The 11,794-nt window shown below is 42.3% G+C and overlaps 1 protein-coding gene across 4 annotated transcripts in view; it reads left to right on the top strand.

Moving 5' to 3' along the window:
• The first annotated feature begins 7,513 nt into the window (after positions 1-7,513).
• The window catches only part of baiap2l2b (BAR/IMD domain containing adaptor protein 2 like 2b), a 10,833-nt gene continuing 6,552 nt past the window's right edge, over positions 7,514-11,794 (top strand). The window contains exons 1-4 of one of the 4 annotated variants that reach the window (XM_060911253.1): positions 7,514-8,368; positions 8,461-8,521; positions 9,103-9,178; positions 9,419-9,505. In XM_060911253.1, the coding sequence (XP_060767236.1) occupies positions 8,468-8,521; positions 9,103-9,178; positions 9,419-9,505 (217 nt within the window). In that variant the 5' untranslated portion in view covers positions 7,514-8,368; positions 8,461-8,467. Of the gene's footprint in view, positions 8,369-8,424; positions 8,522-9,102; positions 9,179-9,418; positions 9,506-11,794 lie in introns of those variants that run through there. The other 3 variants (XM_060911250.1, XM_060911252.1, XM_060911251.1) reach the window with 3 other exon arrangements.

Consider the following 11,794-nt stretch of genomic DNA (forward strand, 5'->3'; position numbering starts at 1 on the left):
TTTTCACTGATAAAACGTAAAAGGCTAATTAAATAATCAGATGAACTGAGACAATCACATTCTGAAGCAAACTAAATAATCTCATACCGCTAACTTAAACACAATGCAAGTTACATGTCTCATCTCATTATCTGTAGCCGCTTTATCCTGTTCTACAGGGTCGCAGGCAAGCTGGAGCCTATCCCAGCTGACTACGGGCGAAAGGCGGGGTACACCCTGGACAAGTCGCCAGGTCATCACAGGGCTGACACATAGACACAGACAACCACTCACATTCACACCTACGGTCAATTTAGAGTCACCAGTTAACCTAACCTGCATGTCTTTGGACTGTGGGGGAAACCAGAGCACCTGGAGGAAACCCACACGGACACGGGGAGAACATGCAAACTCCACACAGAAAGGCCCTCGCTGGCCACAGGACTCGGACCCAGACCTTCTTGCTGTGAGGCGACAGCGCTAACCACTACACCACCGTGCCGCCCGAGTTACATGTATTAATCAAAATGCAGGTAAACAACGAGTGTTGTTGTTTTGTATCCAAATGAGAGTCGCATCTTACCCGTCTGTGTTCTCGCTTCTTGAAGGCCGATCTTGTGGCTGATTGTTTTGAAACAATCTGACTTTCAGTTCTCTGTTCATTCGCTTCTTCCACGTAAGGGCGAGATATTGCTGCTGAGGTGAGCATATCCAGCGGAGAAATCAGACGGCTGGTCCACTCATTCTCCATTTTCTCCATACTGAGTACTCCGCCATTATTGCTCAGCTCAGGCAATTACTAAAACCCGGGATGGGATGGGACGGGACGTCACCAGTTTTAGGAACAACCGTAGGGAGGTCACTGCCCGAGCGATAATATATGTCCCGTCCCATTCCGTCCCGGGTTTTAGCAACAACCCTTTTCTTGCAGTTTTCTTTTCCTTTAATTGTTGTTACTGCACCCTCTTTCAATACGGGCTTATAGCTAACGCTCCTCAACAGATCAGGGCTTTCGTACTTGTCTTCAGTAAAATGTGCAGAGCAGAGGAGAGACCACTTCGTAGCCGCCCAACGTGCCCGTGAACTTTTTGCAAAACGCGTCCAAATCTTTGCAGTTTGCACATTCTTGGGCCATGAATGCAACGTAAGTCCACCTTCTGTCGTGTTGCTGGCACGGTGATAAATTAGCTCAAAATGGAAGCTCGAAGTTGCAGTCAGCTCTGTGTTTTAGTATAGCGGAAATGGCGATGAGACCGATAGAATTCCTGCTGTGATGTCACAGATGTCAAGGTCATTCACTCAGACCGCTACCTATATGAATCACTTTAATCGTAAAAATTACTGTATTAGATTTATTGTTAACACTTAAAACTATTCCTGTGCCATTCTTGAGGTCTCAAGGCATTTATAAACAAAAAGTGAGGCCATGGATCTGCATATCTCCTTTAAGCAGGGACCAAACTGATACTGTTGCTTTCTGCTCCCTCCTGGCCAGGAGGCTCATCTTGTGTAAATGGAAGGACTCTTCACCTCCAACTTATGGACACTGGATTAAGAACGTTATGTACAGTATTACTTGCAACTGGAGAAGATCTGCTGCTTTATTAAAGGTTCAACTGCACGCTTCTTTTCTACATGGCAACCATTCCTGACTTTCGTGGCAAATATGGAAGCTGAAAAACTCTCATGAGGCGCACAGTGCTCCCCTACATATGCATCTACTTATGCAATTACACTGCAAAAAATGGCCTTTCAAAAATAAGAAATAAAAGATTAAAACAAAGCATATTTGCTTGAATCAGGTGAAAAAAATCTGCCAATGGAACTAGTCAAATTTGACTTGGTAAGATTTCTTAAAGTGGGCGGCACGGTGGTGTAGCGGTTAGCGCTGTCACCTCACAGCAAGAAGGTCCTGGGTTCGAGCCCCGTGGCCGGCGAGGGCCTTTCTGTGTGGAGTTTGCATGTTCTCCCCGTGTCCGCGTGGGTTTCCTCCGGGTGCTCCGGTTTCCCCCACAGTCCAAAGACATGCAGGTTAGGTTAACTGGTGACTCTAAATTGAGCGTAGGTGTGAATGTGAGTGTGAATGGTTGTCTGTGTCTATGTGTCAGCCCTGTGATGACCTGGCGACTTGTCCAGGGTGTACCCCGCCTTTCGCCCATAGTCAGCTGGGATAGGCTCCAGCTTGCCTGCGACCCTTTAGAACAGGATAAAGTGGCTAGAGATAATGAGATTTCTTAAAGTAAGATGAAAAATCTAACCTGTTTTTAGATGAAATAATTCCAAAATAAGATTGGGGAACTTATTATGCGAGATCTGATTAACTCAAAATAGTTCTTATAACAAGATCGTACTTCTTACATTTAGCCATTCAAGTCATTTTTTTTTTTATGGGCGGCACGGTGGTGTAGTGGTTAGCGCTGTCGCCTCACAGCAAGAAGGTCCTGGGTTCGAGCCCCGGGGCCGGCGAGGGCCTTTCTGTGCGGAGTTTGCATGTTCTCCCCGTGTCCGCGTGGGTTTCCTCCGGGTGCTCCGGTTTCCCCCACAGTCCAAAGACATGCAGGTTAGGTTAACTGGTGACTCTAAATTGACCGTAGGTGTGAATGTGAGTGTGAATGGTTGTCTGTGTCTATGTGTCAGCCCTGTGATGACCTGGCGACTTGTCCAGGGTGTACCCCGCCTTTCGCCCGTAGTCAGCTGGGATAGGCTCCAGCTCGCCTGCGACCCTGTAGAAGGATAAAGCGGCTAGAGATAATGAGATGAGAAGTCATTTTTATTTATTTCATTTTAAGGGTATTTCACTTAAATTCATGACAAAGTCTTAGCAGTAAAAACTGAATTTAAGATAAATATACTAATATTGGGATTGTTAAATTCTACAACTAAGCATTGCTAGCTTAAAAGATTCTCCTTTTGCGACCTGTAATTAGTGAAATACTCTAGATACGAGACCAGAGACTATCTTGAATCAAGTTGACGACACGTGTAGCATTGCAACAAGTTTATTTTTTTTTTTCCCATTTCAGCATTCAAACATTAAAACATCTCTTAAGATTCCACTTCCCCAGGACCTCAGGCACCAAAAAAAAAAAGTCTACGCATTTTGACTTACAGTGCTTACACAACGCCAAAGCAACAGTGCATTTTGGGGGCACTGACTATTCATGTGTACGAGGGGTTTACAAGATCAGGCACAAAAAAAAAAAAAAAACCCAAACAAACAAAAAAACACTGAACTTAACTCACAGCATTCCAAAAAGACCTCACTATAAAGCCCTCCACTCACTCATAGCCTTTTTGAAGGCGCTTGTCTGGTCTAGAGTCTGTACAGCATCTAGAAGGAGCTCACTCTGAATGACTGAGAAAACAGTCGCAGTAAACTTAGGATCTGTAAGGTGGAGTTGAATTGTAATGAAAGATTCAAAGATTTCAGTAAAGTTCATTTATTCCCAAAACAAGCGTACTTTGCTTTTTTTCTTGAAACAAGATGAACCGCATTTGACAAATGTCCAAAATGTACTTACTTGTTTTAAAAAAAAAACCTTGTTTTATTTTCAAAGGTGCTCCAAATAAGACTTTTTCAAGACATTTTGTCTATACAAGATTTTCAAGATGGACGGTCTAAAAACTAGCCTTTCTAGCTAAATGAGGTTTTGCTTGTTGGGCAATTATGTCTTATAATAAGGGTGGCGAGATGTTTTGACTTGAAAATAGACAAATAAACTTCCTAAGATTTTTATTTTTTGCAGTGTAATTTCTGTTTGCAATGGACTGTGGGCAGGGACGCCGCCAGAAATTTTGGGCCCCATGAAAGATTAGAATTTTGGGCCCCCCAACTTTGCCTACCCTCGTCACAACTTTTGATAGCCCATTGACCTTGAGTTTGTGACTTTGTTATTACATTTTATGTATTAACCTACCAGGGACTAGATGAAAACTGGTCAGTGACTAATTCTGGTGCATTTACAATCACAAATGAAAATTCAAGATTTTGCCACATGCCTTCTTGTGGTAGGACAATTGGTAGTGAAATGTGTGATGTGACTGCTAAGCAACACTTTAATCTAGCAAACTGTATATGGCGCTCGCTCATTAAAAACTTCAATCCTAAAGCATTTATGGGTTGTATTGCTGCTTACCTCCTTCTCCAAAGGGGGGTTCAGTGGTTTGGTAGGGCGGAGGTCCCCCTGAGGCTGAATCTGTGCATATTTAGGGCACCCCATTAGTTATGAAACAGGTTATTAGCACTAGTTATTAGCACCAGCATAACGTAATATTTCATCTTGTTTATCACACAAGTCAGTTCAGTTATTAAAATGGAAAAAAATGTCACTGTACAAACTCTAAAAGTGTTCTCTTGATCGGCTAATCCAACCACGTTCATACTGTTCATTTACCATTCGCTAATATTTTGAACACACATGTGAGCGATAGCTACCTTTCTTTGGGAAAAACTGAGTGACCAGTTGCCTGCCTCTCCGGTCCCTCTCAGCTTTCAGCTGCCTTTCTTTACGTTTTTGACAGCCACTCTTCATATTTAGCGATCATAGACTGTACGCACTCCACTGCTGGCTGGCTGGCTGCTGCACCGCGACACAGCAGCAAGTAGTGTTGCACTGATCAGCACACAGATTTAACGCATCGCACTTCTACCAGAACTGGACCGTACCATTTCGCAAAAGGGGGAGGGTTAAATGACACTATGTTGAAGAACTCAATAAACAGGCGGCACGGTGGTGTAGTGGTTAGCGCTGTCGCCTCACAGCAAGAAGGTCCGGGTTCGAGCCCCGTGGCCGGCGAGGGCCTTTCTGTGCGGAGTTTGCATGTTCTCCCCGTGTCCGCGTGGGTTTCCTCCGGGTGCTCCGGTTTCCCCCACAGTCCAAAGACATGCAGGTTAGGTTAACTGGTGACTCTAAATTGAGCGTAGGTGTGAATGTGAGTGTGAATGGTTGTCTGTGTCTATGTGTCAGCCCTGTGATGACCTGGCGACTTGTCCAGGGTGTACCCCGCCTTTCGCCCGTAGTCAGCTGGGATAGGCTCCAGCTTGCCTGCGACCCTGTAGAACAGGATAAAGCGGCTACAGATAATGAGATGAGATGAGACTCAAGAAATAGACAACCTTGTTCAATTAGCTCATTTTACCAGATGGAATATTGCATTGTTGTTATTTCAAAAGTCTTATTAAAATCATTAAAAGCATATTAATAGCCCCTTAAAGGGCCCCATGGCAGTGCTGGGCCCCTAGAATTGTTCTAACCTTTCCCCCCCTGGCGGCGCCCATGGTGGTGGGTTGTTTTTTGGTATGTCAAGGGGTGGGTGGGACAGTCTGTATTTGATTTGCATTCATTCATGCTCATGATGTCTGGCAAACTCTGGGACGGTCCCTGTACGTTCTTCTTTTTGCTGCAATTTTGAATTGTTAATAAAAAATTACGTACAAAAATGACGTTATCCAGATGAGACGTAACGCGCGTTTATGTTCTAACAGCGTTGCATGCAATTCATTTGTTAATCTGTTTTTTATCGTGTTCTTTTTGCAACTTTTTATGCTCATCGAAACATTTAAAATGTCTCGTGAGGCGACGGTGCTAACTGCTACACCACCGTGCCGCCCCTCATGATACATTACTGAAGCTGTCAAATAGGATCTGAGATACAGTACATAAGAAATATTTAACGTTGTGGAACGTAAATTCATATTATTACTTAAGTTAGAGCAGCTAGAAACAGTGGTTCCCTTAGCAGCCGTGTGTGTAAGTTTTTAACCCATTGGAGGACCGTCAGTAAGACTTCAGTCCCAATAAAATTGTCTGTGTGTATATTAACCCTTTGTGAGGACAGTCCCAATAAATCTCTTGAAATAAAACAACTAAAGTTGAAATTTGCCTGGTCCTCATAATGTTGTTTTTTTGTTGTTGGTGTGTGTTTGTGCAGCTTGTTAGCCCGTTGTAAGGATGAAATTTGGCTGGTCCTAACAAACCTGTGTGTGTGCACATACAACCCTGATTCCAAAAAAGTTGGGACAAAGTACAAATTGTAAATAAAAATGGAATGCAATGATGTGGAAGTTTAAAAATTCCATATTTTATTCAGAATAGAACATAGATGACATATCACATGTTTAAACTGAGAAAATGTATCATTTAAAGAGGAAAATTAGGTGATTTTAAATTTCATGACAACAACACATCTCAAAAAAGTTGGGACAAGGCCATGTTTGCCACTGTGAGACATCCCCTTTTCTCTTTACAACAGTCTGTAAACGTCTGGGGACTGAGGAGACAAGTTGCTCAAGTTTAGGGATAGGAATGTTAACCCATTCTTGTCTAATGGAGGATTCTAGTTGCTCATCTGTCTTGGGTCTTTTTTGTCATATCTTCCGTTTTATGATGCGCCAAATGTTTCCTATGGGTGAAAGATCTGGGCTGCAGGCTGGCCAGTTCAGTACCCGGACCCTTCTTCTACGCAGCCATGATGCTGTAATTGATGTAGTATGTGGTTTGGCATTGTCATGTTGGAAAATGCAAGGTCTTCCCTGAAAGAGACGTCGTCTGGATGGGAGCACATGTTGCTCTAGAACCTGGATATACCTTTCAGCATTGACGGTGTCTTTCCAGATGTGTAAGCTGCCCATGCCACACGCACTAATGCAACCCCATACCATCAGAGATGCAGGCTTCTGAACTGAGCGCTGATAACAACTTGGGTCGTCCTTCTCCTCTTTAGTCCGAATGACACGGTGTCCCTGATTTCCATAAAGAACTTCAAATTTTGATTCGTCTGACCACAGAACAGTTTTCCACTTTGCCACAGTCCATTTTAAATGAGCCTTGGCCCAGAGAAGACGTCTGCGCTTCTGGATCGTGTTTAGATACGGCTTCTTCTTTGAACTATAGAGTTTTAGCTGGCAACGGCGGATGGCACGGTGAATTGTGTTCACAGATAATGTTCTCTGGAAATATTCCTGAGCCCATTTTGTGATTTCCAATACAGAAGCATGCCTGTATGTGATGCAGTGCCGTCTAAGGGCCCGAAGATCACGGGCACCCAGTATGGTTTTCCGGCCTTGACCCTTACGCACAGAGATTCTTCCAGATTCTCTGAATCTTTTGATGATATTATGCACTGTAGATGATGATATGTTCAAACTCTTTGCAATTTTACACTGTCGAACTCCTTTCTGATATTGCTCCACTATTTGTCGGCACAGAATTAGGGGGATTGGTGATCCTCTTCCCATCTTTACTTCTGAGAGCCGCTGCCACTCCAAGATGCTCTTTTTATACCCAGTCATGTTAATGACCTATTGCCAATTGACCTAATGAGTTGCAATTTGGTCCTCCAGCTGTTCCTTTTTTGTACCTTTAACTTTTCCAGCCTCTTATTGCCCCTGTCCCAACTTTTTTGAGATGTGTTGCTGTCATGAAATTTCAAATGAGCCAATATTTGGCATGAAATTTCAAAATGTCTCACTTTCGACATTTGATATGTTGTCTATGTTCTATTGTGAATACAATATCAGTTTTTGAGATTTGTAAATTATTGCATTCTGTTTCTATTTACAATTTGTACTTTGTCCCAACTTTTTTGGAATCGGGGTTGTATTTTTAGTCCATTATGAAGACCGAATTTGGCCGGGTTCAGTAAAATATTTGTGTAGCCGTTATGACCGCAATACATGATGATCCTCACCAGGTTCGCTTTTCTCCTCTCTCTCTCTTTTTTTTTTCCTCTCACTTCCAAGAAACACAGCTTGTCACGTTCGGAGAAAACACACAACATAAACTCACCTGTGTTGGAAAATGTAAAGGTACAAAATACTCACACTGGAGACTCCTTCCATAAATAAAGTCTCCTCATGGAAATCTTCAAACACCTTTGGAAAGAGGAAATTTAGAAAAAATGGCCGTTCAGAAGTAACAAAGATGGTATTACTTAATTGTTTTAATACGAGTTGTACTTTTTCAGCCGATCGTTCGTTTCGTGCACGTTTTTAAACAATCGTGAATTGAATAGATTGGCACCTTTCGAGTCCTGGTTATGAGTGTGGAACAAGATCACGGCTATGTTCAGTCTGTATCAGTTAAATGGTTGTATAAGCTGTTCAGGTCTGGTGTGTGTGTTGTGCTCGAGTGCTTCTGCTCCGTTATCAGGTGTAGCTGCGTCTGCTCAGGTGTGATAGCCGAGCAGGTTAATAATTCAGTACCTGAACCTGGATCAAATATTCTCTCTATCTTTCCCTGGCTCTCTGCACCGGGTGCTAACTGCTAGTTGAAGAGACCAATTACAGGCACGTCCTCTCTTACTCACTCACACACACGCACACATTAACCCCTGTGCAGTGTGTTCAGGACCAGGACCTGCCATCTGGAGACCTTCAGCATCTAAACAGGTACTATTCACTTACTTTCAGGACTTTTAATACTTGGCACTAATACTGTCTGTCTTATTAAGTGTGTGTGTGTATGATTATGTTCACTTTAGTAACACAATGTCTGGAGCTAATAGTGACCAGCTACACCGGTCTACTCTAAGCATCTATTCAGTAAGTGTGTGCATGTTTTTGAGGACCGTTGAGGACCGAATGTGGACGGTCCCCAGAAGTAAAGTAGTGGTGGTGTTGTTTGACTAAAAATAAATAAATAAAAGCGACAAAAAGTTTCCTTTTCATTCCCGAGGTTAGGTTTTGGTGCAGGCGCAGCATTAATTAACTGCATAAGTAATTATGTCAACGGAAGGTCCTTAGAAGGATAGAGAGACAGACGTGTGTGTTTTCAAGCATGCACGCTGCTTTTTAACCCTTTTGTGAGGACCAAATTTAGTTGGTCCCTATAAAACTGTCTGTGTGTAAGTGTGTATCAGCCTGTACGTGTCCCCATTATGATCGTTATACCCGAGTTATTGGGGACAGTTGACGAGCACCTCTAAGGTTTTTTGTTTGGGTTTGGTTTTTTGCCTTTATAGGTGTGTAGGTTTTTAACCCTTTGACTGGTCCCAGTAAAACCGTGTCCTTGTGCTCTTGGCTGGTCCCTGTAAAGTGTGCGTTATTGATCGAAGGTAGAATTGTGGAAAATTTTTTTTTTCTCAGCTTGTATTTGTGCTTTAATGTGTGTGTGTGTGTGTCAGCATCTGATGGAACAGTTTAACCCTGGGCTGCAACAGCTGGTCACTTTAGGTAACAGCTACGTCAAAGCTTTTCAAGGTGAGCGCTTGAGTGTGTATTATCATGAAGCCCCCAGGACACCTTTTCCTTTCTTTCTCTCTCTCTCTCTCACACACGCACACACACACTGTGTATTTATGTATATTTGATGGCTGGATGCTCCACCTAAACATCATTACTCATGCTGAGAGCAATGCAATACCAAAGCCTAGAACTATTTCTGTCCCAAACACAAGGTGTGTGTGTGTGTGTGTGTGTGTGTGTGTGTGTGTTTTCCAGCATTGACGATGACAAGTGAGGCCTACTTTAGTGCACTGGCGAAAATGGGAGAGCAGGCTCTCCATACACTCTCATCTCGCTCACTTGGTAAGTCTGTGTGTGTGTACGTGCTTGCATCCCAGTGAAAGCCATCAATACACTCCACAGTTCACTACACAAATGTGACATTTATTGCATCAGTCTATCATGAGTTGTATCGGTTTAGGTTACAGGATTTGTTGGTGTGTGAGAGAGAGAGAGATGGAAAGAGAGGGTGAGAGATCAGGTGACGGTGTTGCCTTTTTGGTTGAATAATTCAAACGCCTACACACACCTCACTAGAGTCAGAATTAGTGAGATACAACTCTATATTAATTTATTAATAAATAATGTTAAAAATGATGCATTAATTTTATAAAATACCTGAGGAGTGAAGTTTTATTGATTTAAAATGATTCTGGTGTTCATTACAGTTTAAGAATCATTACTGTGTCACGGGCGATTGATTGATTAACTGATTCTTTGATTTGTTGTTTGTTTGACTCACTGATTTCATTCATTGGTTCATTGCTTGTTTAATTCAATGATTCAGTGCTTGTTTGATTCGTTGATCGGTTCATTCATTCATTGTTTGATTCGATTGTTCGTCGCTTGTTTAATTCACTGTTTGATTCATTAAACTGAGTCAGTGGTTGTTTTTCATTGAAAAATTTGCTGATCTATTGTTTGATTCATTTATTGATTTATTAATTTACAACCCCGATTCCAAAAAAGTTGGGACAAAGTAGAAATTGTACATAAAAACGGAATGCAATAATTTACAAATCTTAAAAACTGATATTGTATTCACAGTAGCACATAGACAACGTATCAAATGTCGAAAGTGAGACATTTTGAAATTTCATGCCAAATATTGGCTCATTTGAAATTTCATGACAGCAACACATCTCAAAAAAGTTGGGACAGGGGCAATAAGAGGTTGGAAAAGTTAAAGGTACAAAAAAGGAACAGCTGGAGGACCAAACTGCAACTCATTAGGTCAACTGGCAATAGGTCATTAACATGACTGGGTATAAAAAGAGCATCTTGGAATGGCAGCGGCTCTCAGAAGTAAAGATGGGAAGAGGATCACCAATCCCCCTAATTCTGCGCCGACAAATAGTGGAGCAATATCAGAAAGGAGTTCGACAGTGTAAAATTGCAAAGAGTTTGAACATATCATCATCTACAGTGCATAATATCATCAAAAGATTCAGAGAATCTGGAAGAATCTCTGTGCGTAAGGGTCAAGGCCGGAAAACCATACTGGGTGCCCGTGATCTTCGGGCCCTTAGACGGCACTGCATCACATACAGGCATGCTTCTGTATTGGAAATCACAAAATGGGCTCAGGAATATTTCCAGAGAACATTATCTGTGAACACAATTCACCGTGCCATCCGCCGTTGCCAGCTAAAACTCTATAGTTCAAAGAAGAAGCCGTATCTAAACACGATCCAGAAGCGCAGACGTCTTCTCTGGGCCAAGGCTCATTTAAAATGGACTGTGGCAAAGTGGAAAACTGTTCTGTGGTCAGACGAATCAAAATTTGAAGCTCTTTATGGAAATCAGGGAGGCCGTGTCATTCGGACTAAAGAGGAGAAGGACGACCCGAGTTGTCATCAGCGCTCAGTTCAGAAGCCTGCATCTCTGATGGTATGGGGTTGCATTAGTGCGTGTGGCATGGGCAGCTTACACATCTGGAAAGACACCATCAATGCTGAAAGGTATATCCAGGTTCTAGAGCAACATATGCTCCCATCCAGACGACGTCTCTTTCAGGGAAGACCTTGCATTTTCCAACATGACAATGCCAAACCACATACTGCATCAATTACAGCATCATGGCTGCGTAGAAGAAGGGTCCGGGTACTGAACTGGCCAGCCTGCAGTCCAGATGTTTCACCCATAGAAAACATTTGGCGCATCATAAAACAGAAGATGCGACAAAAAAGACCTAAGACAGTTGAGCAACTAGAATCCTCCATTAGACAAGAATGGGTTAACATTCCTATCCCTAAACTTGAGCAACTTGTCTCCTCAGTCCCCAGACGTTTACAGACTGTTGTAAAGAGAAAAGGGGATGTCTCACAGTGGGAAACATGGCCTTGTCCCAACTTTTTTGAGATGTGTTGTTGTCATGAAATTTAAAATCACCTAATTTTTCCATTTAAATGATACATTTTCTCAGTTTAAACATTTGATATGTCATCTATGTTCTATTCTGAATAAAATATGGAATTTTGAAACTTCCACATCATTGCATTCCGTTTTTATTTACAATTTGTACTTTGTCCCAACTTTTTTGGAATTGGGGTTGTAATTAATGTTTGTGTGATTGATTGATTCATTGCTCGT

The sequence above is a fragment of the Neoarius graeffei genome, chromosome 27, assembly GCF_027579695.1.
Source record: "Neoarius graeffei isolate fNeoGra1 chromosome 27, fNeoGra1.pri, whole genome shotgun sequence".
Classification (NCBI taxonomy): Eukaryota; Metazoa; Chordata; class Actinopteri; order Siluriformes; family Ariidae; genus Neoarius; species Neoarius graeffei.